Here is a 27,477-nt window from a genome sequence, read left to right as displayed (position 1 = left end):
AAGTAATTACCCCCCTAGTTATTAATTATTAATTAATTATGGCTAATCACAATTTTTGGTTCATTTCCAATGATCACACCCGAGCCTGATTATCTCCAGACCTGTTCAATCAAGAAATCACTTAAACAAAATATTTCCCGACAAAGTCAAGTAGGGAAAAAGATTTTAAAAAGCTGCAACAAAATGACACTATCCAAAGAAATTCCAGAACAGTCAAGAAATAAAGTAATTGACATCGATCAGTCTGGAAAGAGTTATAAAAAGCCATTTCTCAAGTTTTACGATTGCAGCGAGCCATAGGGAGAGCCATTATCCTCACATGGAGAAAACATGGAACAGTGGTGAACCTTCCCAGGAGTGACCGACCTACAACGATTACCCCAAGAAAACAGAACTGACTCATCCAGGGGGGCACAAAGGAACTCAGGATAACTTCTAAAGAACTGCAGGCCTCCCTTGCCTCAGTTAAGGTCAGTGTTCATGACACAACAATAAGGAAGAGACTGGGCAAAAATGGCATCCACGACAGAGTTCCAAGGCGTAAACATAAAGGCTTGTCTTTTGAAAACAAAAACAAAACCAAAAAAAACATCTAAATGATTCCCAAGACTTTTGGAGGAATATTATATGGACTGATGAGATGAGTGTTGAGTTTTTTGGTAGGTGTGAATTCACGTGACAGCTGGCGTAAATGTACAGCATTTCAGAAAAAGAACATCATACGAGCAGTCAAAAATGGTGGCGGTAGTGTGATTGTCTTGGGTTGCTCTGCTCCTTCAGGACCTGGACAACTTGCTGTGTTTGAAGGAACCATGAATTCTGTTTTAACAGAAAATCCTGAAAAAGAATGTTCAGCCATCAGTTTGTGACCTCGAGCTGAAGCACACTTGGTTTCTGCTGCAGGATGATGATCCAAAACACAACAGCAAGTCAACTTTTTTCCCCCAACCTATCCTGTTCAGCTGCATGGCCTTGCAGAATGGTGGATCTGTATGCCTTTTGTGCTGGAACAGTTTTGCTGTGCAACAGGGGAGTTTGAAATACTCCCTCTGCTCATTTTTAATTTCTTTATTATTCTGATGTTTATTGAAAATGCAGCCGGACAGAAAACGGTTTTAGTAGACAGACAGCGGGATAGAGTGGACAAGGGGTGAGAACCATAGCAGAACAATAGTTAGTCTAGATATTTGAGCACAAGTAACGTTACAACAGTCAAAGGGCAGAAAAGGTTCAGGACAGGATGTGGGAAATTAGCAAGGCAGTGCTACTGACGAGTTGTGCAGTGGGATGCTTTTATAGTGTCTAAACACCTGTAAGAACCCATGAGTTGATATGTTAGTATAACCTGTGTTGTTATTCGTGGTCACAGCACAAGCAATTCAACCCTCTTGTGTGTCTATTGAACTTATTCTTGAATGAACACCATGTCACGTGCATGTTAGAAAAACTCAGCAAAAATATAAGAATTTAAGAAGGGGGCCAATACTTTTTCACAGCACTGTATTTACCAGAGCAGGCTACGATATATAGTTAGAAAATAATGTCTTAGTGAACCAGCATGTGGCTCATTGCTTATGGATAGTTTTGAATGCCCTGTATGTTTGGTAAGCATAAGTGGGACAGAAGCCATTTCCTGCAATAAATAGGAGAGATTGTACTGAGCAAACGAGGTACAATGAACCCCCACCTTTTTAGGCTCACTATTAACAAATTCACTTTTTTATTTTTTATTTTTCAGAAGAAACTATCCTCCACTCTTTGCTGAAAAACTCAATTTATTCTTGTATTTTGGGGCTCTTTCGGTAATGCCCTAAGATGACACAAGATAGCGCCAAAGCCCTGGCTAATAGGAAAGTCGTAATTGATGTCAAGGACATGAAATGATACATCTCGACGGAGACTTGAATTTTTGTGTGTCGGGGAGGAGCTCACTTTAGCCTGGGTTATTAGTGGAAGTTACCCAAAGTCTTCACCACGTGCATGTACACGCACAGTTCCCGTGTATGTTTTCCAAAATCAAAACATCCGTAAGCAATTTATTTTTTAAGTGTAATGTCGTAAGAGGATTTTGAAATGATTAATGTCATGGGATCGTAGTTTGTGGTATATTTACAGTTTAAATTTTTCGCATTCCCCCCCCCACTATTTACGGCAGGGCTCGGTCCCTTTCCCCCGTCTTCATACTAACAAGGCAACTACTGACACACTCATACCTAAACATTGAACCGCTTCTTGATCACAAACACAATTTAGTGACTTGGAATCGAGTGTTAAAAAATAACCATGGGCAATGAGCCACATGCTGCTTCACCATAACCTCATTATCTGATCTCATGGAGCAGCCTTTTCTGGTCAGTTTCCACTTCTAAAAAAAAACTGTTGAGTCCATGACCGTTTATATGCCCGGAACTGATTCTTTATTTTCAATTATTTCCGATGGTACTGATTGTGTTGTTCGAATAACACGAATTTGCATCTGCTGCTTCGTAAACCTTTTAACACCGAAAAGCTCTGATTCCTGGGTGTGAACTTTCATAGCAAATGTTGATGTACAGTAGAAAAGGACAATGTCACCACGTATGCCAGAGCGATTTTGGTACTTAAATGGTACAGTATATCAATAAACAAGGAGTATAGTAGTTGTGCACCCTATTTAAAACGTTGTGCAAAGCGTTAAGCATCAAGTTAGTTTCGTAGGATTTCGTACAATAATTACAATTTGGGCTACCTGAAAGAACTTTCTAATGAAAACAACCCCAATCCTTCATGTGCTCAATGAAAAGCTGGCCTTCATTACCACCGTACATCTTCATCTTATGAACAATCGTCCATCGGGCTGTTTTCAAGTTCAGAAGATGCCATACTCCCGCAGAGACGAGAGCAGCACCGTGTCCTTAATGTCGCTGAACACCTTGCGGATGTTGTCCGTGTCTGTGGCGCAGGTGTGGTGCGGGTAGAGGCTCCTCCCCCCCTCCCTGTTTTCCGGGTTGTTGGTCTGCTCCTGGTACAGCTTTTGGATGTATTTTTTGGCATCCTCCGCGTCCTGTCTCCTACCTGGATGGAAGAGGACAGAGTGGGGAATGTTAGTCAGAAACACATGGAGATTGCTAAGCAGAAAAAAACAGGGAGGAAAAAAGGAAAATTGTATACATTTTGATGTAGGAGGAGGAGGAGATTAAATACTACATACATTACTTCATAAAATAATACAGGACTTTCAGGGGAAATTTCCAGATGAACCTAAAATTCAAAGGAAATCGAAAATCTGCGAGTACAGTGGTGCCTTCAGATACCAGCGACTTGACTTACGGGGTTGTTTTTGTTTTTTAGAACTGAGTCGTCGTTTGACCGATTTTGCGCTTTGTTTTCCGATACGATCGCTGTATGGTGCCGATGACTCAACTCACTTCACAACAAGCAGCCGATTGGCAGATACAATTAGTGACCAATTCTTCAAAAAAGAGGCTTCAATCTATTTATTGCCGATCCTAGTTGAAGCTCACTGTCAAACAAAAAGAATAACACCTTGTGTGCCTAAAACAACCACGTAGCGTACCCTTTCAGTCCGCTAGCTTAATGCTAATGCTAAATAGCATCTCTGTTGCAGCGCTTTAACCCTTTAAGCAACATATTTAACACAAATGGTGCAGCAACACATGTAGACAGATCATATAAAAGTACTCACTGTCATATATTTTTTATCCACTGCGAAGAATGACTAATATTAATGCCGGACTGATGAGCTGAGAGTGGAGTTGAGATGTCTCAATCAACAGTATATCCATCTGTCTTATACTGCCCCCAGGTGGCCAAGGCCGGCACACCAGAAAAAGTAGCACAATAGCTATTCAATTGATGCAGAGTGGCAAAAACGGTTTAATTATTTTAATGCTATTTAATTATGTCATTGCTTTATGTTTTCATAAAGTACAATATTACGGAGTGCTATTTTTCCTCAGTCATAATAATTAAAAAAAATACTAATAATAATACTAATCAATATTTTTTTTAGGAAAGTACATCAACAGTTTGTCTTCTTTTTAGGAAATGAACAATGAAGACAAGTGCAACAGCAACAGTGCGAACGTATGATGCTATGAAAACACTAATAATGGCATTTGTTTTTACTTTGGCTCCATCTCGCGATCCCTTGGATATTAAGCCACATCCTGCATCACTATCTCTAAAAACCAAATTATTATCTGCAGAGATGATTTCATCCCATCTAAAATCATATTTGTACAAAAATAACAAAGAATCGATCGTTGTGTGTGTTCATTGTACGGAGGACTGCCGCATCCCCAACCTGCACACACACGGGATTTGAGGGGAAGGCGATCTATCTGTCTGTGGTTGCCATGGGCTACAGGAGGACAGGGGGCATGTTGCTGGAGGTGGAAGATGGGGAGTGTCAAGGAGTGCTCTGCATGCAGCCTTTCACACCAGCAGCAAAGGCCAAATGTGAAAAAATATGTACTTATGTATGTAATACAAAAAAATTAATAAATAAAGTACCTGCCGGTAAGTGAGTCATTTGAAGGCGAACTTTAGAATGGACAAAATAGCCCTTAATTATGGTTCCTGTTGGTGATGAAGAAAAGGAATTTGGAGTGGGTGGGAACGGCAGAAGTCACTTTGCAAATGATTTTGTGACTGAGTGCATGAGTCGCACAAAGAGGAGAAAGAAAAGAAAACACTGGATGAGAGTGAATCAACATGACAACCAACTAACTACCATTCAGCTCACTCATACATCCTCTTATATGTACATTACACATATAATAGTATCTTAAAAAATCACTTGCAGACGCTCCTCTCTCATTTTTGGCCCAACAGTGCGTCCGTCTGCAATAAATGTCTGTGCGGCGGACAGTGGCCAAATGTTTCCAGGCGGCTCAAATATGCTTTTATTAATACTTTTTATTGACATTTTTGCGTCGACCAATTTTTGTGGTCGACTTAGCCGAGTTGGACGATTTTTTTCTTTCACAGTCTGCAGTAGCATTAGTCCGCGTGGAAAAATAATTATTGCTAATTGCAGAAATTAGGGGGGAAAAAAAACCCCACATTATAAAATGAGTTACGTACGATTTTAAAATCTGCGAGACCGCACAAAGTGAACCGCGATATGACGAGGGATGACTGTATGACTGTACTGCAATTTTTCTGACATTCTTGTTTGGTGGTGTGCTGTGAGCTTTTTCTAATTTAAAATAAAATATGTGTCTTGGCTCCAAAAAAAAAAAAAAAAAAAAAAAAAAAAGGTTAGGAAACACTGCAGAAGAAAGGGGAGGGTTTTCAAGCTCATTGCCAACCTGGGCAAACAACGCTTACCCATGAAACCGGGGAAGTATTTCTTCAGGTCCGAGGATAGGATTTTGTCGGCCAGGATGTCAGTTTTGTTGAGGAAGAGTATGATGGAGGTCCTGTGGAACCACGGCGAATGGATGGTGGTGTAGAACAAAGCCAGGCTCTCCTGCATGCGGTTCTGAGACACGCACAAACACGTTTTGACAACAATAAAACTACCCTAAATGTCATTCTTTCACCCTGAAATGTTATGACTTTTCCTGAAGTGAATACACAAAACATGGTATTTTCAAATTTGCCATTCTTCTGTAACTGTGCTTCGTTTGTGTACACTGAGACTGTACAAATTTGACCAGTGTCTACCACAATGGATTTTCGATTTACCAGTACATGAATGTGCAGTACATTTTAAACATAGAAAACAGAAGTGATACAATGAACTAAACAAGAACCTGCAATGGAGCAAATGCTTTCCCTTCATTCCTTAAGAATTAATCGATTTGGCTATTAATACATTTTGAAACGTTGTGTAGTAAATAATTTGATAAAGACAATTATTATGAGGATATTCTCGATGCGTGCATAGAAAATGAACAACAGTATGTAAAGGTTAAAATGGTGCAATAAACGCCTTGGTGTCAGGTATGGAGGGAGTTTTTCTTGTGTGAGAGTGCCACTTTGTGGCACATTGGCAAAGTGGCACTTACAATGGTGTCCCTCTCCTCCAGGACCAGGTCGTACTCGCTGAGGGAGGCCAGGAAGATGAGCGAGGTGACGTTCTCGAAGCAGTGGATCCATTTCCGACGCTCTGACTTCTGACCGCCCACGTCCACGATCCTGTTCGAGAAGCGCCGATGAACAAGAGGAAGAGGGGAAAAAGTGAGGAAAAGCTTACTCGATAACAATTGACAATCCAAACTGAATTGAAGAGCAAAGCAGATTACAGGGCACTTTTTAAAAAATACCATATTAACGACTGTTTGATTGATTTTCATTTGTCTCAAACAAGCACAAGCATAATAATTAAAAAAAACAAAACAAAAAAAAACCTGTGATAAAGTACAAGTTCGAGAAGGGGCTGAAGGAAGCAAAGCTTGTTAGGTTAAGTTTAACTTTAAGATTAAATTCAGCCACCCCTTACATTGTAATGATTTAAATATCCATAACAACATCCATAATCCATTAATCCATGTTTTCCATCCATCCATCCATCCATTTTACTTTAAAATAAAATGAAGCCACCGGCACGGTGGACGACTGGTTAGCACATCTGCCTCACAGTTCTGCGGACCGGGGTTCAAATCCCGGCCCCGCCTGTGTGGAGTTTGCATGTTCTCCCCGTGCCTGGGTGGGTTTTCTCCGGGTACTCCAGCTTCCTCCCACATCCCCAAAACATGCGTGGTAGGTTGATTGAAGACTCTAAATTGCCCAAAGGTGTGAATGTGAGTGCGAATGGTTGTTTGTTTCTATGTGCCCTGCGATTGGCTGGCGACCGGTTCAGGGTGTACCCCGCCTCTCGCCCGGTGATAGCTGGGATAGGCTCCAGCAGCCCTAGTGTGGATAAGCAGAGAAGAAAATGGATGGATGGATAAAATGAAGCCCTTATAAAAAGCATACTAACTAAAATAATTTCAAACTAGCTGTCCAATTTGTAGTTTTTGGTAGTTGTTATTAGTTTTTTGAAGCTGTTTGTTTGTAGTTTGTACATTTAAATTGTTTTAAGTTGCACATTTTTATGTTCTCATCTCGTTTTTTTCTCCACAATTTCACAGTACAAAAAGAGATGATGAGATGATATATTATCATCTTCTTATCGTATTATTATGATATATATATATATCATATTTTTCAGAGTTGAATAACTAGTCGGCTGTTTAAGAGTACAATTGATGAACAATGTCTATGCTGTCTTTCAGATTAATTCTGTGTTAATTCTGCTGTTATAACCCTCGAAGGAAAAGATATTTGCACACAAACGGTGGAGTAACATGTAGGCAGACAATATAGCAGTACTCACAGGCATATATTCTTTATTCTTTTAAAATGACTAATTTAAAATGACGCAGCCTACTGACTCAGTTGTGAAACTCTTCTTTGTGTGTGTCTCTATGTCTGTGCCTTTATGTACAAGGTGCGAATATTTGAAGGAGCACCACCATGTCCATTGAATTGTAGCAAGAGAAATGTGGCAAAAACTGCTTAATTCTTTACATTCCATTTAATTATGTCATGACTGTATGTTTTTATAAAATACAATATTATAGAGTGATATTTGTCTCTATTGAAAAACACATTTCCATTTATTTCAATGGGAAAAGATGAATTAAACCCTTAGGGTACCACTGTAATAGGATTGTTGGTAATGGGAGAATTGCGACTGTGAGTCACCTGAGCGTGATTTTATTGATGGTAAAGGAATAGTCATGGATGCCCGTGGTGGGGAATCGGACTCTCAGCACGTCCTGTTCTGTGGGGATGTAGTCTGGCTCTGCGATGCGATCCAGTTGGCTCATGTAGCTGAAAGCACACAGACACAGAAAATCTTTTTTCAAAATGTGTCAGTTAGAAGTCATGAAACTGCAGCTAGCGATATGGCCGCCCACCTGTGTGGAAAACAAACAAGCGATGGAAGATAGGTGATGAATTAGCCGTGATTAAAAAGACGAGACGGGAGATGAGCCACTATGTACAGATGAGGCCTTTATGGCCACTGTTGAGGCAAACACACACACACACACACTACTTGGCAAACAGAGGAACACGGGAGGCAAACAGTGACTTTGTGTTTGATTGACTTTTCCATTAGGAAAACCCCAAAGCCACTTCATCTTTCCGTGTTATATGATTTTATTTTCATTGAATGAAAAAAAATGTAAGCAGTGAAATGAGTCAGAAGGAACTACTTCCCTCGACTGGCTGGATTCCAAAAATATTGACTAACAGGAACTATGAAAATGCTTCAGTAAAAAAATTAATCAAGATTTTCAGGAATTTCTCCTCAAGTGTTTATTTTTTCCCAAATGGCATATAAGGAGAGAATATACAGGTGCATCCCCAGACAATTACAATATGGTCAATAATTTCATTTATTTCAGTAGGTCAATTGAAATAGTAACTCATATAGATCTAAAGCCTCTTTAAAACTACTTTTTATAAGGCAAGTTTTGATGTAAACATTACCTGTCCGGTAAAAAACGCCCAGATACAAAGTGGGATAGAAAACATTGCACCCACTACTCGGTGGAGTCCAGCAGCTGGTACTCGCGTCGTCGGCTGTAGCAGACCTGCATGCCGGAATCGGCCCAGAGGCGGCGGATGGCGTCCACGTGGTCTCGCTCCAACTTGGTGATGTGCGCCGTGTTGATGTTCTCGATCTTACTGGCGTAGAACTGCGGGACAGTGTGAATGAGAAGCGCGGTGGTGGGAAGTAACCAAGTACAAATGCGCGTACTTACATAAATTGATTATGATTCAGTTACTGGTTTGGTCCATAACATGTCAGAAAATAGCTATAAATGTTGATCATTGTTCTCCAATGTCTTATTTTGATTAAACACAAAGATAACGAATCTGATTTCATGGAGGACTATAGAAATCTGAGAATAATTACAGATGAGAGGCTGAAATTCTGAGGGTTTAAACAATTTTAAGTTAATGTCAAATCATTAATTGTACCTTCAAACTCAAAACACTCATATTTCAAATCATCTTTCCCCCATGGCATTAATTTGTTCAAGCCTCCCTCGAAAAAAAAGAAAAAAAAGAAAAAAATGTATCTTGGCTTTTAATAGGATAAATCTATAAAATAGAATATTGTACTTTATAAAAACATACAGCAATGACATATTTGAATAGAATGTGAATAAATTAAATGTTTTTTGCCTGCATTTTTTGCTTCAATTCAATAACATTGTGCTTGTCCTTCTGGTCAGCATGCCTTGGTCACATGGGGGCAGTATAACACAATACATGGTGACACCTAACAGCTCAGTAAGCCACAGTATTATTAGTCATGCTTCGCCGAGGATAAAGAATATATGCCTGTGAGGATTGTTATATATCCATCTGTATGTGTTGCTCCACTGTTTGTGTTCAAATAGCCGTTGCTTAGAGGGTTATAACACCGCAACGCCAACGCTATTTGTTAGCCCGTCTATGGCGTTTCCCATTATGCATTAGCATTAAGCTAGCGGACTTTAAGGCAAAGTTATGTGGTTGTTTTAAATACACAACGTGTGATTCTCCTTGTTTATTTAACAGCTAACGTCAACTGGGAGTTGGCAATACGCAGCTTGAAACCTAGATTTGCACAATTGCTCATCATCTGCCAAACCGCTGCTTGTTGTGAAGTGAAATTTCAATACATTTACGAGTGCTTTTTGACTTCTCTGCCAATGTGCAAGAGTTGAGTCCGAACTTCTGCTTTTACCAATCGTTTTTACGCAAGTATCTGTACTTAGAGTGTGAATACTTTTGCCACCGCTGCAGAAGTGCAACTGGTTGTGCTCATAATGGACCTTGTTTATGTCTATTTAGAGACCAGAGGGGGCCCGGGTGGGCGGTACTTGCTTGTGAGCGGTCCAACGAGCCCGCATGCATACAGCAAGTGTTTGTATATGTTTGCGAGCGCACCTCGTTCTCTGGGTTTGAGTAGGGAATCTTGAGCGTGGTCATGGCTCCTGTCATGGCCTTGATGGCCGTGAAGATGTTCTGGAAGATGCATTTAGTGAATTCTTTCCTGTCCTCCTCCGAGAAGCCCCGTCCGTGGATGATCCTCATCTGGCGGATGAAGGTTGTTTTTCCACTCTCGCCAGTTCCTGAGGAAGCAAGTGGCACAAATGATACCAATATGTACTAATATAGATTGTAGGCTACTCCACAAGCATGAAGGAACTCAGAAATACTTGAAGGCGGGAGTGTGTGCTTAATCTCATTTTAGGTCTTGGATGAAAAGAAGATGGATTCTACAAAGAGGTATTAGGGTCATAATGAAAAGAAAAAATAAATAATCAGATTGCAAGAATAATGGAGTAATTTTGATGGTACAATGTCATATTTTACAAAATAAATACAAAAAAATAAATGATATTTTCAAGAACAATTGTAGTATTCCTATAAGGGTATGACCTTTCTTTTAACCTTCTTACTTTATCAGGATAAACATTATACTATTTCTGTAATATTAAGACTATTTGGCTCAAAACTTTTTTGATCAGAAATACAAATGTATTATTACAATTTTGTAGGTCAGAAAACAGCACTTTTTTTCCTCGTAATATTAAAACTTTTTTATTTGAAAAAAAACAAAACAAACAAAAAAGGACGGCATTCTTGTAAGATTCCGACAATTTTTCTCTCCCCCTAATACTTCTTTGTTGGATTCTCTGTGTAACACCTCTTTGATTAATCTGAAAAAGATAACGATAGGATAATCAAAGAAACTTGAACTGAAGGCTGGAGCCAGCAGTCTCATAATCCCTGTGAATATTGAAACGTGATGTTCCATCATAACCGGGTTTGTCAAAGTTCCAGAAAACACCATGTAGTGTGAAATGACACTGAAGAGTTGTTTACAAAGAACTTTTAACAAAAAATTTTCTCTGGACATTTGAGCGGGAGATTGGAGACATATGCGGCATTCGCAACCAACACTGAGCCGAATTATCCCTTTTTTTTTTTTTTTTTTTTACCAATATCCAGAACAATCAGTGTTATGCCCGTAACCAGTCAACGTTTAGTAATTTCTGTAACAAAATACGGGTGTTCTTTAACATTTGACAGCTCTGCAAAAGAGAGGGAAAAAAGCAAAACTCGTTTTGAGTAATGTCATTGCCATCTGATTTTACTATGAGCAAAGTGAAAAAAAAATTGGTTAAAATTGGATTATTGATTATTGTAAAACAAGGGGGGGAAAAAGGCCAGCTCTCCCAGCCCAACTTAAAACATTGCCTGTACAGTTAATACAAGTTTTATGATGGTGACAGTTGGACCATGTAACAGAATAATTAAGTAGTCTGAAGTTGTTAAGTGGAGATGCCCACTTGTTTTGTGATTTGAACAGTAAAGCTAATTAATCATTAAAGGTTCTAATCAACTTGGCAGTTAATTCCATAATGGTGTTCAGGAGCAGGCCAGTCGAATGCACTGAAGGTGAGCTGGACTGTCAAGACAAAATACTGTGCACAACATAAACTGAGTAAAGAGAGAAATTTATGGCCAGGCAAAGATGCGGCTGGTAACATGAGCCTTATCTGCAGCCTCATTGCCTTGCTCTAAACCCATTAAACCAGCTGGAAAGGAAGGGTGTAAGTTTGGGGACTCTCCTCTCCGGTCAGGTGATTTTTGTTTCCCCAGCGATCACAATCGGAATCATTCTTGACATACTTGCATGTGGACACATGCTTGGCATACTTCCCTCTCCTGTTAGGCCACCAAACAGGCCAGGCTACACATCGTAACACATCCATCCGTCCATTTTCTGAGCCGCTTTTCCTCACTTGGGTCGCGGGCGTGCTGGAGCCTATCCCAGCTGTCATCAGGGAGGAGGCGGGGTACACCCTGAACTGGTTGCCAGCCAATCGCAGGGCACATAGAAACAAACAACCATTCGCACTCACAGTCATGCCTACGGGCAATTTAGAGTCTCCAATTCATGCATGTTTTTGGGATGTGGGAGGAAACCGGAGTGCCCCGAGAAAACCCACGCAGACACGGTGAGAACATGAAAACTCCACACAAGCGGGGCCGGGGATTGAACCCGGGTCCTCAGAACTGTGAGGCTGACGCTCTAACCAGTCGCCCACCGTGCCGCCACATCGTAACACATGGGTGTCAAACTTGTGTTCATCACAGGGCACATGGTAGATATTGTTACCCTAAGCAGGGCTAGTTAGAAATGGGGAAACCATAAATGTATGATTGCAGAGGGTGTAATGGTAGGCCAACAATCACTGTTCAGTCCCTACCTTGGTTTTAAGGTCACATTTCAGTTGACACTGGGGCACAAGGGACATTATGCAAAACAAACTGCTTTTATCTTGTGCAAACAGGAACATATTTAATTATATTTGAAATAGCTTCAATACTTTTAAGAAAGTGCAACATCATCACTTTGTCTTCTTTTTAGTAAATCAACGATGCAGACGAGCGCAACATAGCATAACAGTTGAATACTGCAAAGTCTTTGGCTATAAAAACACTAATATGGCTAATTGCGGAGGACATGGATTAACCTCTGCGGTTAATCGTAAAAAAATATGAGCAATGGCTGCTCCCGCTAAGAAGGTTTATAATTGCCTATGCGCAGGGGTGTCAAACCCATTTCTGTCACAGGCCACATTGTAGTTAGGACTTCCCTTGGAGCGCCGTTATGACTGTGAACCCTAACACAGTGGACCCTCACATACTCCCGGTTCGGCAGCCGCGGATTCACCTATTCACAGATTTTTTTTTTTTTTACCATTCCCCCCCCCCCCTTTTTTTTCCATTTCATTAAAAAAAAAATCTAATTTATTTTTCAATATTGTTTTTTTATTAATTTTTCATTTTGTTTTTTTCTTTTTTGTGGGGAACCAATTCCGATAACGACTGCTTGCGGTTAATCTCCGCTTACTCGACAGTTTTTTTGTGTTAAAAAAGGTTTTTTTTTTCCTCTCAGTGCACTTCTAATGGGTGTCAATTCTACACAGATTTTCGCTATTCATGGCCTGGCACGATCCTCCGTGAATAGCGGGGGTCCACTACAAATGAATTATCACCTCATATAATTATACATACACAACAAATTGAGGGATAACTACTCTTGAAACCAGAAGCCTCTAAAAACATGTTTTTTAACGATTATAAAATTTATTTTAAAATGCAGATTGGTAAGAAAAAATACTCTACTACTATATTTCTATGTCATTAAAAGTATAGAAAATTTGTAATTTTTATATTTTCACAGGAAACATGAAGTTGACGCACATGATTTGCTTTCGCGGGCCACATAAAATCATGTGGTGGGACGGATCTGGCCCCCGGGCCACGGGTTTGACACCTGTTGGCTATAGGAATAGTTTAAACCGTAAATATTCCACAAACTATTATCCCAAACACATTAAACTCTATTAGGGCAACTAGCGCTGTCACTCTTAAATATTTTTAGAATAGTATAATTCCACAATTATTGCAAAATATTTTTTTTCCATCATCCATCCATTCATTTTCTGTACCACTTATCCTCACTCGGGTCGCGGGCATGCTGGAGCCTATTCCAGCTATCTTCGGGGGCGAGAGGCGGGGTACACCCTGAACTGGTCGCCAGCCAATCGCAAGGCACATATAAACAAACAACAGTTCACACTCACATTCACCAATGACTGTTTATTACCCAATTATTATTATGTATTGTTTTGTATTGTTTAATAATTAAGCCAGGCCAAATAAACAATTAATGTCACACAAGAGGGAGTGTTGTACTCACTGGTTTTTGAAACTGAGAGCTACTGTACTTCTACTAATTCATGCAAAGTGCTACTCGTACGATATACACTTCCAAGGCTACTTTAAGTTCAACTACATGCCAAAGGTCATTCATACTACGGCTGCAAATAACAATTATTTTCATAATAGATTAAACAGATTTTTTCCCATAAATTGATGATGATTCATTTACTGTTTTGAATTTTTTTGTTTTGTTTTCCAAAGTAAAAGCAGATTCTTGCAAATCATGGAGGACTACAGATATCTGAGAATATTTACTTTTGAGAGGCCGAAATCAGAGGATCAGCTCCTCCCTGACATACAACAATCGTCTCTCAGTTGAGCTACAGTGGTGTTTTGAGATACGAGTGCCCCGACTTACTTGCTTGACTTTGAGATATGAGTCGTCGTTTGGATCGAATATTTTGACTTAAGATAGAAGCAAAAATCTGAGATATAAGCGCGCTCCAGACCCCCACCACAGCGGCCGGAATGGAATTTCTATTCATTTCAATGGGGAAAGATGATTTCAGATATGAAGTGCGTTGAAATACGAGCATGGACACGGAACATTAAACTCATACCACCAAAGGGCACCACGTAAAAAGGCGAATAGTTTTCCAGGTTCCACAGCAAAAAAACTAAACAAAAAACTGAACCGATACGTGTACGATTATTCTAATGTTATTTCTATTTGCTTTGGCTCCAAGTGACGAGTCCAGGAGAGGCTGTTTAAATTGTAATGGAGGTGGCATGTGTACTGTGCTCAGGGTTTACCCCGCATCTCCCCTAAAGCGGGGATAGCCTCCAACTCACCTGCAACCTTAATAACGACAAGCGCTGTAGAAAATGGATGGATGACAGGATAGATGTATTCTTAGTTTTTGTTTTTTAATATAGATTGCTAGCCATGACCTCTGCTAACCAGAAGCTGAGGTGCACTGTATTTGATTACTTACTAGGCAATTTTACTTCTTGTCCCTTACCCAATATATTCCACGTGAGAACCCTTATAATAAAATAATATTAAGAGTTTAAACTAAAAATACCACAAACTATAATCCCACAACACTTTAATATAATTTGAAACTCATATTAAGGCATTACCCTGAAAAGTAAATGGCTTACAGACGATTTGATTTTGAAATAAATGCATGGTGGGTTGAAGACTCACTGGAAGTGTGCGTATACATGCACATGCAGGGAAGACGCTGTAATTTACACTAACAACCCAGGCTAAACCTAGCTGCTACCCAACATAAAATGCTTTTTCTCTCAGTCAAGATGTATTTTGCAAAGGTTGAATATAGGCAACTGAAACTGTTCTTGTTTGCTGAAGACGTTTCACCTTTAATCTAAAAGGCCTCTTCAGTAATCAAATTTAAATTGAGAAGTCTCCCTATTTATGCCTCGGTGGGTGTGTTCCTTCGCGGTGGTCAACAATAGCTGTAAGATGCCAGCTGTATTACTACAACATATTTCCTTTGCACCAATGTACTACTTTCCTCGAAGACAGGGCTTTGGCGCCATTTTGTGGAATCTTGCGGCATTTCGGAAAGCACGACAAATGTGAATAAGTGGGTTTTTCAGTTAATAGCTGGGAATAGGTTCCACAGGGGGAAAACAAACATGAATAGGGGAATTTATGAATATTGAAGTGCAAATATGCAGGGCATTACTGTACATAATCAACCCTGTATTTGGTTATTATAATTTCCATGCCTAGTTTTGAACAGAAGTCACGGACCAATAAAGACCAATAAGGTTTTTGTGGGCCGCATAAACTGATGTGGAACGCCATAGTTTCACACCTGTGACCTAACAGAAAAGGTGGTTGGCATCACTCACCCAACAAGAGGATTTTGACCTGCCGCTGCTCCTTCCGCTTCTGAACCTTGAGTTGGCGCTTGATCTCCTTGTCCACGGTGATGGACCTCTGCTCCTCCTCTGAGAGGCAGCACATGCAGGTGCGCCGCCAAAGGTCCCAGTAGCCCGCCATGGCCCAAACACACCTGACGTCAAACCACCCACATCTCAGCGTTAGCCACGCAATTCTCTGCAGTGAAACACCATTAACTTCTCATTTGTAAACATTTTCCCACATAGGAATGAATGTAAATTCTATAAAACCTTTATCGACTGTACAGTAATTCCCCCATAATTCCACTAAAGCCCTGTCTAAATAGAAATTGGTGTCAAGGTAGTATGTCGAAGTCATACAGCTAGACTGAATATGTTTTTATGTCAGGGAAGAGCTAAGATTAGCTTGTGTTGTTAGTGGAAGTGTACATGTAGACAAAATCAAATCATCTGTAAGCCATTTATTTTGAAGGTAACGTAATTATGAATTATATTTTAGTGTTTTGGGATCATAGTTGTTGGTATACTTATGGTTTCAACTATTAACATAAGAAATTTTAAAACATGTTTGGGGGGGGGGGGCGTCTACTACACGTGGCTGGGCTTCGCCCCTATTTATCCTTTTGCAATTACTGTACAGGCAATATGTTAAGTCATGTTCCTAACTGTAATGTAAGCGAAAAGAGTCATTGACCATTGTATAATAAAACTCAAATGAAGTCAAACCCTTCACCCTCGGAAGACATCTGACTTTTTTTTTTTTTTTTGAATTATTTGGTCATTTTACATACTACTGAGCCATGATGCTTTCAATTACAAGAGTCTGTTCTCAGTTGAAATGTCACTTCCGCTCCAAGATCGAATGAGTGTGATAAGAGTGACTTTATTTTAGACACGCTACACTATCACTGTGATCTTTGAATGAAGGTTAATATAACTGCATCAAGACTACTAGATCACCCCAAAATAATTGACCGCACTGTTAAAGGAGCATGGACGTAAACAACATTGTACATTGCAGTACATTCAATATAAACAAGAACATTGTATGTTACTTGATAACTGGTTATAATATATAAGATATTTTAAATGGTATTTTTTCACTGGGGCGTTTTGTGAAGACCAGTATTTGTTTGGGGGGGGCTGGCAATCGGTTTTAGGAGTGTAGGACAATAAATGTTCGCTATTAACACATACTACCCAATATTTGGAGGGGGCGTGTTTGACAATTTTTTTAGGGGTGCTGAATCATTCCAAACTGAACAGGATAAGTGTTGGAGAAAATGGATGCATTGATAGATGAAGGCACTTTTGAAATTTTTTTACTCAAGGAGTTGAATCACTACTTCTACTTTTATTAGTCTATTTTTCACCGTATCTGTACTTCTACTCAAGTTCCTAGTGTGAGTACTTTTGCTACCTCTTGTACTGTACTTTACTGACAGTAAAAATTCTTTTTTACCTTTTACATTCAGAATATGGACTTTTATACTCTTACTGACTTAAAGAAGTGAATCAGTACTTCTACTTTTACCACTTTTTTTGCACAAATATCTGTACTTCTACTTACTTACACAGTGTGAGTACTTTTGCCACTTCTGGTATTGCATATAATTGACAATTTAAAAAAAATAATAATCATTTTTAATTTTTGCACTTGAGTACATTTTTTCCCCCCCCCTTTTATACATTGACTTACGTAAGTGAGTCGAAGCGGTGCTTTTATTTGACCAGTCTTTTTATTTTATCTGTACCTGCATATCTTCGTTATTCGGGTAAACGGAGTAACTTTGTTGTGAGTTGAAGTTAGAGTTCAAGCGTCATCAGAATGACCGAAATAAAAAACACTCCAGTACCTTAAAGTGAGCTCAGTCCGTCACAGCGTCTCGTTCACGTAGTCCATGTCCCGTCAGATGCCCGGTCCGGTGCACCTGCGGCCAAAGTGCAGCTGGAGCGGCCTAACTGTATCATTCACATTAACAAGTCCGACCTTTATTTTGTCACGAACCAACCTGCTGCTCGGGTAAGTCCCCGTCGCACCTCGCCTACGCAGGAATGTTCCGTGTCCACGCTCCGCGGTTGGAATGCGCTCTGGGCGACCGCGGCGTTCTTGCGCCGCGACCGCAGCGGCGCCGGAAGAAGCCTTCAAAATAGTATCAGTATCAGCCTTCAAAATAGTATCAGTATCTTTGAAAGTCCACCGAGAAAGCAAAAGTATTGACACACTTGGAAGAAAATGGAATCATGTAAAGGTAGAAGTACTGATTCGACCCCTGTATTGAAGTAAAAAAAAAAAAAAAAAAAGTAACAATCTTCTTACAAATTTCACACATCCTGAAATTCCCATTTAAAGATTTCACACTGAATAACTCACAGTTTGTGAGTAAATTATAAAGGGATTATCATTCTTTTGGTATATGTACTTTTCTGAGTGGTGTGCTGTAAGATTTTTATCATGTAAAAATATTACTGTAATGTGCCAAGGCCAGAGGTGGCAAAAGTACTCACATTCTGTACCGAAGAAGTACAGGTAATTGTGTTTAAAAGAAAAAAAAAAAAGAAACTGATAAAAAAAAAAGTACAGACTGAAATGTTTAAGTACCAAAGTAAAACGTGAAAATGAATTTTTACTGTCAAGACTCGTTTTGATATCTGGGGCATAACTGACAAAACCTACAGATTTTTTTAAAATGAAGAGAGTAAAACTTAAAAGTTGTCAGAAAAAAAAAATCATGTAAAATGACCTGAAAACAATACTTAGAAGTACAGTAATGATTTGTACTTTTTTTTTTTTTTTTTTTTTTTTTTTTTCCCTGGTTGACAGTATGTAAACAAAGAATGATTTAAGGGGCCCTTTTTGTTACCACGTCAATGTTTTCCTGTTGACGTACGACATGGTTGAAAGTAATTAATTTTTTGGTAGTTTCCATGGATGGCCAAGATTTTCAACACTACTGCGCCAAGACATATGCATGGCACCAATCTAAAATGTCACAGAAAATTTATATACTGAGATAAATCTTTGATCTGGCATACCTGTGTGAAGTTTGAGCGTTCTCCCCGTGCTCGCGTGGGTTTTCTCCAGGTGCTCCTGCTTCCTCCCATATTCCACATCCCGCATGCATATTAGATGACCCGAACGAGGACAAGGGCTAAAGAAAGCAAATGGATATTATATTTGAGGTTGACACTTTGAATAAAAATGAGCGGATCCTCCAGCATCATCAAATGCTTTAATAGTGACTCTTTCAATTTCAGTGATCTCGCAACAGTTTACAATTTTGCACAGGAAGGTTTCTTTTTTTTTGTAAAACAGTAAAATGGAAAATCCTAGTCTTTATCAAGTCTGCTTCACAGTGGAGAGGTACTGGGTTTGAATCTCTGTAGCGATGTCATGTTCTCCCCATGCTTGAGTACATGAGTCGACTTCCTTCCACAGTCCATAAACATGGATGTTAGGGTCATTGAAGACTAAATTGTCCATGGGTGTGAATGTGAGTGTCAATGTTTGTTTGTCTCTCTGCAATTGGCTGGCAAACAGTCCAGAATGTACACCGCCCAAAATCAGTTGGGATAGGCTCACTTGCAACTCCTTTGCACTATAGGAAATGGATGGATGCGCTGCATAGTCATTAGCCAGTGGTGACAGTAACTCTATAGAACAGCTTTGAAGACAAAATGTTCATTTCTAAATTGACATTAAACCCAATGATGAAATAAAGATAACACACAAGCTAGTTCTGTTTAATTTAAGCAACTATTACATAATCCTATCCTTATTAGCTTATCATTAGGGCGGCAGGGGAGCTGGAGTCTACTCCATCTGACTTTCGCCAGCCAATCATATGTATCACATACTGTATAGACAAGCAAGCATTCACACTCACACTTATCGTATGCCTATGAAAAATGTCGTCTTCAGTTAAACTGACATGCATGTTTTTAGAATGTGAGAGGAAGTGGTTTTTTTCTTCTTCTTTTTTTAAGCACATACACAACAAAATATATTATTTTGAAAGTCATAAACCCGAAATGTGTCACCTGTCTTTCTGTCATCATTTTGGATATAGTTTCGGCTGACAGGAACTCTAGAATCTTCTCTGTCTCCAATTACGAAGTAAAGTATGAGGAAAAACTAAATGTGAACAGTTAACATGTTTATTACAAATAAAATCATTTTATGCTCTAAACCTTGCTTGAATCAGCATTATTTTGGGACAAGAATATAATAAGAGCAATGACTGACTGACTGACTAAAACTGAGGGTTGGGGCCCCAAATGGCCCGCCAGAAGTGAGAGTAGAATGTAATTGACCATTAAGCAGGCACGGAGATTCGTGACCAAAGCTTTTCCATTCTTTGTAATATAGTAATATATTACTCTCTGACTACTGCATATTGGAATTCATCTATCATGGTCCTGCTTTATCGTGGAATTTTTGTGTGTGCAAATGCATTTACAATGTATTAAGGAAGTGTATTTTAAAAAGTTTCAAAGTGATTACAGTGTGTGGGAGGAGTATTTTAAGGTTTCAACTATAAAACCATTTTTAAAATTTCATTACGGTCATATTTTCTCTTTTATACATGTTATGCTTTTGGTGCATGTTCAAATATCTTTACAGTATGAAAAGTAAAACTAAATTAGTTTGTTTTTAATAAGTTTAAATGTGATTTTAAAAACTATGCCGTCACTCTATGTGACTGTTCGTTCATATTATATTGTAACATACAGTAGACTGCAATGTTTTGGTAATATATGATTATTTTAGCAATTTGGTTCTTGAGCTGAAACACCTTGGGAAATCCTCTGAACTCAAGTAAACGCCCTTGTAGAAATCATGATGAAATCTGTGAGTCTGCATATATCGTGAGTCATCTGGCGCAGTTTATTGAGAGCAATCCAGAGCAGGCATTTTGTCACTCCTCCCTCCTCGCAATGCTGGTCTGCTTATTTAGATGTCAATCTTTTGTCTTCTTTGTGCCTGCAGGACCGGTCTGTCCGGGCCTTTGTAGCCTCACTTATACGGAGAACAACTGAGCTCCCGGTTACCATGGAAATCAAGTGAGGTAAACGTGTAAGTTTGGGGATCAAGCGTGTCCAACTAACACACAATGAATTGAATTTCATCTCGAAATTGTGACAGAATTATCAAGATCTATGGAATCCGTTCTGCCACACAACTCTTCTTTGCAATAATACAACAGATGATTATATTCCTTAATATAAATACCATTAATGTATAATACAAAGTACAGATTACTGAATACGAGGGTGCGGCTCCCGTGGAACAGAGAAAATAAAGTAATGAGCAAAAAAAGAAAGGAAAATGAAGTAGGGAATTACAACACAGAGAGAGGGCGTGGGCTCCACCATAAGAGGAAATGATCTGCATCATTCTCCCAGCATGCTTTGGGGTGGAAGGTGTCTTGTGTTCCACCTGCAATGCGAATGACTCGACAGTGATCCAGGAGGCTTTCCTTCCTTATCGTTTTCCGATGAATCTTTACCGCCGTCCCACAGCGGCCGGAAGTAGTAAGCGTGTTTAAAAGAAGAGACTTTGTCCCCTTATTGGCTGGCTGCTGTGGGAAACAGGCCAAGATTAATGATTAAACTGAATGAGCTCATAAAATAAAACATCAGAATATCTGCTCAAACTCGTTCATTTCAAGAGCTCAACCATTCAACTTGACATAGCTGAAGTTTAGTTTAGTTTAGTCGGGTTCAGAAATATTTGGGGAGTGAGAACGGATTTTAATGGATTTTTGCCTTTATACATCACCACATTGGAGTTAAAAGAAAAATATGATGGAAACTATTTTATTTGTACACAAAGAGATCAGTCTCTGGAGTGCCTACCCACCTATCAAGAGTAAAATTATTCAACCAAGTAGATCATATGTTGTCTCCTTATTTCTGAAAATCCGCCCCTAAAACCAGCCAATACATCATGGCGAGAAATGTGATGTAGAAATACACTAATCGCAAAAGGTTTGCAATATTGGGCTTTTGTTTCCTTCCAAGATGAACATTGTATGTACTGTAACGTTTACAGGTGAACTTATTTTTACTCTCTCTCAACATGAATGCACATGCCCAGGTTCCATCTGTTCAATTATTTAGTACTTTATGCCCAACTTGCTGTTCTCGAACTCGAGGTTGAATGGCTAAATTCACAACAGGTGTTTGATCCATGAAGATTTCTAAGGATGTCCATTTTATACCTTTCCGTGACTCTTCCAGTCTTTCTGTATCTGCCATCAGACAACGTCTGAAGCCTTGCAATGGTGAGTGTTGATTAATTAAATACAGTGGGTACAAAAATTATTCAGACCCCCTTAAATGTTTCACTCTTTGTTATATTGGAGCCATTTGCTAAAATCGTTTAAGCTAATTTTTTATTACATTAATGTACACACAGCACCCTATATTGATAGGAAAAAAAACGTAATTGTTGAAATCTATGCAGGTTTATTAAAAAAGAAAAACTGAAATATCACACAGCCAAAAGTATTCAGACCCTTTGCTCAGTATTTAGTCGAAGCACACTTTTGAGCTAATACAGCCATGAGTATTTTGGGGAATGATGCAACAAGTTTTTCACACCTGGATTTGGCGATCATCTGCCATTCCTCTCCAGTTCGGTCAGGATGGATGATGAACGTTGGTGGGCAGCCATTTTCAGGTCTTTCCAGAGATGCTCAATCCGGTTTATGTCAGGGCTCTGGCTGGGCCATTCAAAAACAGTCACAGAGTTGTTCTGAAGCCACTCCTTCGGTATTTTAGCTGTGTGCTTAGGGTCATTATCTTTTTTTTAATGTGAACCTTCGGCCCAGTCTGCGGTTCTGACCACTCTGGAGAAGATTTTCGTCCAGGATATCACTGTACCTGTCCGCATTCATCTTTCCTTCGATTGAAAACAGTCGTCCTGTCCCTGCAGCTAAAAAACACCCCCACAACACGATGCTGCCACCACCGTGCTTCACTGTTAGGACTGTATTGGACAGGTGATGACCAGTGCCCGGTTTTCTCCACACATGCCACTTAGAATTAAGGCCAACATTTTCTATCTTGGTCTCATCTGACCAGAGAATCTTATTTCTCACCATCTTGGAGTCCTTCAGTTGTTGTTGTTTTTTTTTTAGCAAACTCCATGGGGGTTTCATGTGTCTTGCACTGAGGAGAGGCTTCCGTCGGGCCACTCTGCCATAAAGCCCCGACTGGTGGAGGGCTGCAGTGATGCTTGACTTTCTACAACTTTCTCCCAGCTCAGCCATAGTGATCTTTGGGCTCTTCTTTGCCTGTCTCACCAAGGCTCTTTTCCCCCCAATTGCTCAGTTTGGCCGGACGGCCAGCTCTAGGAAGGGTTCTGGTCAAGCAATATCACATGTCAGACGCGGCTTATAGGCACTGCAATGCAAAAATTGGTCTTAAAAGTGAAAGGAAAAATGTCACGAAAGGAGGAATTTTAGGCCCTGTCGCGTTTAAATTCTATATTTATCTTTGCAGTGTCCTCAGGAGGCAAGAAGGGAACTGCCACAGTTAAGCTGATGACACGCAGCTGTACATCTCTATGTAGGGCAGTATGTCCAACGGATGCTCCTTTTTACTGTATTTTGGACGTCCAATCCTGGATGGGAGAGAACTTTCTCCAGTTTAACCAGGACAAAAATAAAGTTTTAGTCATCAGTCTTAGGCCCAATGGGAGAACGTAAATTGCATGTGCTGTCTTTAAATCATTTTTCCCAGGTGAAAAACCTGGGCGGCAGTTAATACTCTGAGCTCACTTTTATTCCACACATTAGAAATAAACGAAAATGGGTTTTTAATCAATAATCAATAATCAAGGCTACTGCCCCCGCGACACGACCTCAGATAAGCGGAAGAAAATGGATGGATGGATGGTTTTTAATCACTTAAAGGTGAAGTATGTGGTTTTCAAACTGCTGGCCAGAGTTGAATGTACTCATACTAATGCCACACAAAAACAAATTTCATGTTTCTATTGAATATAACATTAACAGTCCCAGGGTAGGGAGAAAGAAAATAAGCAAACCCTGGATTTAATAACTGGTTGACCCTCGTTTGGCAGCAATAACCTCAACCAATCATTTCCTGTTGCCGCAGATCAGACGTGCACAATGATCAGGGAGAATTCTGGACCATTACTCTTTACAAAACTGTTGCAGTTCAGCAAGATTCCTGGGATGTCTGGTGTGAATAGCTCTCTTGAGGTCATGCCACACCATCTCAATTGGGTTGAGGTCAGGGCTTTATATAGAAATGTGTATAAAGCCGGAAAGGGTTACAAAAGTATCTCAAAGTCTTGGTGTTCAAGAGCCCACGGTTAGACAAATTATCTATAAATGGAGAAAGTTCAGCACGGTTGCTTGGAGTGGCCGTCCTGTAAAGGTGACTGCACAAGCACAGTGCAGAAAGCTCAATGAAGTTAAAAAATAAATTAATTAATTAAAAAGGCTGAAGACTTACAGAAATGACTGCCACATGCCAACATCTCTGCTGACCAATCCACCATACGTAAAACATTAACCAAAAATGGGGTTCATGGAAGACCACCAAAGAGAAATCCTTTGCTGTCTAAAAAAAGATTGCTGTGCATTTGATGTTTGCTAAAGGGCACTTGGAAGACCACCAAAGAGAAAGCCTTTGTTGTCTAAAAAAACATTGCTGCGCATTTGATGTTTGCTAAAGGGCACTTGGATGTTCCACAGCACTACTGGCAAAATATCCTGTTGACAAATTCAACCAAATTGTAATTATTGGTAGGAGCACACAACATCGTGTGGAGAAAAAATGGTATTGGACGCCAACATCAAAACCTATCCCAACTCTGAAACATCTGGAAGGAGCATCATGGTATGGGTGTGCTTGTTACCTCAGGGCCTGGACAGCCTGCTATCTCCAATGGAATTCACAAGTTTATCCAAATATTTTGCAAAAGAACTTGAGGCTATCTGTCCAACAGTTGAAGCTCAAAGGAGGATGGGTGTTGCAGCAGGACAATGATCCGCAACACAGAAGCAAATTAATAACCGAATGGCTTCAGAAGAACAAAATACACGTTCTGGAGTGGCCCAGTCAAACTCCTGACCTCAACCCAATTAAGATGCTGTGGTATAACCTCTAAAGGGATAGTTTATTTATTTATTTATGTTGGTATTAGTATTCTTTTTCGTCCCACTGTATCTATGCAAGTGACACATAGTTACAGGCAGAAACAATTACATACTTTTCCAGTAGATGGCAGAACATAGAGTTAACCTGTGTATATACCTGTTGTCACAGAATAATATCTTTCTGGTCAACTAAGCAGGGCCAAGAGTAAGTACATGTTTTAAGTTAAATAAATTGAAAGGAAATCTTCATTATTTAAGTCTATGTACTTATTGTGCCATTTTTCTTTGGTGGTATAGCGTGAGATTTTTCCAATGTAAAATATGTGCCTTGGTTCAATAAAGATTGGGAAGCACATGAGTACACATTCAGTATGTGTTTCTCCCTCTATATCATATTCAATACTGCTGACTTGAAGCTAAGTGATGTTAAATTGATATCATGACTTATTTAGTGTACGGTACTTAGGAGTGACTGGGGGAAGAAAATGCCTTGAAGGCGAAACCAGTGTGCCATATCATGGTGGGTGTGTCTGATCGTCCCAATTGCAATTAGATCTAATGTCCACAAGGTGTCACTTGACTCAACGATAGAATTTGTCTATCTGTCTTTCTGCCTGTCCAAATCACAGCTTCCTTCACAGGATTATAATTGTTGCAAATCTCCAGAGTTTTGGTCAAAGTCCGCCTGTCTGTCTGTCTGTCTCTCTCTCTCTTCTCTCTCTCTCACACTGTATTAACATGTCAATATTTATGCATCCTAAACAAGCGCCAGAAATGACTTTTACTAACTATACATTGCTTTTTTAAAAAAATATATATTTTGACCGGTTCAGTGTATTTTTGAGGTTGTCGTTAAAGCTTAACCCAAAACCTGTTCCACTGTACTAAACTTGCATGACTGTCAGTTTATTCAGTATTCGTGTCATCTGTTCTCTAACCTTCTACATTAGAATAGCAAACATGACACATTTTTGTATTTATTTATTGTAATGTCACATTTACTGGAAAGGTGAGACACTTTTCCACAGTCTTGTCATTTGTCACTAAAATAAAGAAAAGTTTCTTCAAATATTGACAGTAGCTGTCATGTTACCTGTGGAACCAGGTGTTCTTTTTGGGTTGCAGAAGCTCGAGCCACTGACACACATCTAAAGTTGAACACAACCAAAACTCGTTCCGAGTTGTTCTAATGTCTATCCCCCCCAACCCCACCCCCTGGAAGAAAAATGTAAAATTATTAATTTTATTTCAGAATCACACTGTCAGCATCATCATTATCTCTGCTGGCCTAACCACCATCATAAACACTGACCTACATTTACAGCCTAAATTCCTGTATTTGGGGAGTTCAAACACAAAAGCAGACAAACGACATTTAGACCAAAATAGCGCTACGCTTATTAGCAGACAGTCGAACACAGCATTGTTTGGTGGTGTATTTCCTAACCCTGCAAAAGCAAACAACTTCTTTGTAATACTCATCAAAAGTAAATATTTATTTCAAAAACCGACAAGTGCCATACTTTTACTGCGGGTCGCGTCATCTCCTCTAAAGCCAATCAGGGGCCCATACGTATTTACGCCATCAGCAGGGGCGTCGAACAGGGGGGAAATACGGTACAACTGTCCTGGGGCCCTGAGCATTTTAGGGGCTGACCTTTTTATTCACAAAACATTTCACATTTCTCTTAACTGAAGCAAGTAAAAGCAAAGTTAACCACTCTATAATACAATTACATGAAACCAAAATAAAGTAAAACTACTCCCCCTTTGAAGACACATTCTATACGGTGATAGATTTAACCCAGCATAATGTATGTACATCATGGCAGCTGCTTGGTAAAACTAATTTACAGCAACATATGTGGAAAAAAAAAAAAAAAAAAAAAAACTTTGGAGGACTTTGGAGTTTCCACTGCATTTCTGCACTAATTCTACTAGCAATTCTCCATATGTCTTTTAAGATGACAGATAATGCATCCATTAATCTATTGGGTGTGAGCCTATTCCATCTGACTTGGGGCAAGAGGCCGGGTACAACCTGGACTGGACGTCAGCCATTTGCAGGGCACATACAACTATAGAGAACCATTGAAGGTCAATTTAGAGTCTTCAATTAACCTTTAATGCATAACTGCACAACTGTGAGGCAGGTGTGCTAACCACTGGGTTCGCCATGCCATTTTCACAATTTAAAGCAGTTGCAAGGTGTTTTAACAACATCTGTGGCATGTTTCGTCAAAATATCTCATGGATCAAGACTTACAGATTTTTTTTTTTTACAGCATTTTTGTAGCCATGGTGAAATTGGAATGTGGGAGGAAGCCAGAATACCCGGAGAAACCCCAATTAAGTACGTGAGGACAAGCAAACTCCACAGTGGAACCCTAACCTCACAACTGTGAGGCAGATGTGCTAACTCTGTGCTATAGCAATTTCAATTAGTACAATGTTGTCAGGCTCAAGTGTAATCATCCAGACGAGGTAGCTAAATGTGAGCACAGTGTAGCCGGGAGGCAGACACGCCTCCAACGAGGAAGGAAGTAAGGAAAGGCAGGAAGGACGGGAGGAAGGCGTCCTCTCACACAACCTTGCAACGTCGTGAATCTCCAAGCCCCGCCTTTCCACGCCCGCATACACTCGGCTCCATTCGCGCGGCGGCCTGTCAATCAATTAAATGGCTCGTGACATCACGGGCAGCGGAGTG

The 27,477-nt window shown here is 39.7% G+C and overlaps 1 protein-coding gene across 3 annotated transcripts; it reads right to left on the bottom strand.

The window, feature by feature from the left end:
* Positions 1-2,394: 2,394 nt before the first annotated feature.
* On the bottom strand, positions 2,395-17,704 carry LOC133405968 (guanine nucleotide-binding protein subunit alpha-11-like). 3 transcript variants are annotated; one of them, XM_061683086.1, is made up of 9 exons: positions 17,646-17,699; positions 17,490-17,564; positions 15,622-15,785; positions 9,943-10,127; positions 8,545-8,699; positions 7,699-7,827; positions 6,018-6,147; positions 5,335-5,488; positions 2,395-3,054 (listed from the first exon to the last, which is right to left on the bottom strand). In XM_061683086.1, exons 3-9 carry the CDS (start codon positions 15,770-15,772, stop codon positions 2,849-2,851), a joined length of 1,110 nt encoding a protein of 369 aa, XP_061539070.1. In that variant the 5' UTR covers positions 15,773-15,785; positions 17,490-17,564; positions 17,646-17,699; the 3' UTR covers positions 2,395-2,848. The 3 variants fall into 3 exon arrangements, with proteins under 3 accessions (XP_061539070.1, XP_061539071.1, XP_061539069.1); XM_061683087.1 differs by having other exon boundaries at positions 15,622-15,829; positions 17,490-17,704; XM_061683085.1 differs by having other exon boundaries at positions 17,490-17,704.
* Positions 17,705-27,477: the final 9,773 nt, after the last annotated feature.

This window comes from Phycodurus eques, chromosome 8, assembly GCF_024500275.1.
Source record: "Phycodurus eques isolate BA_2022a chromosome 8, UOR_Pequ_1.1, whole genome shotgun sequence".
Lineage (NCBI taxonomy): Eukaryota > Metazoa > Chordata > Actinopteri > Syngnathiformes > Syngnathidae > Phycodurus > Phycodurus eques.
The sequence above is the reverse complement of the archived record's forward strand: the minus strand, read 5'-3'. Positions and strand labels throughout refer to the sequence as shown.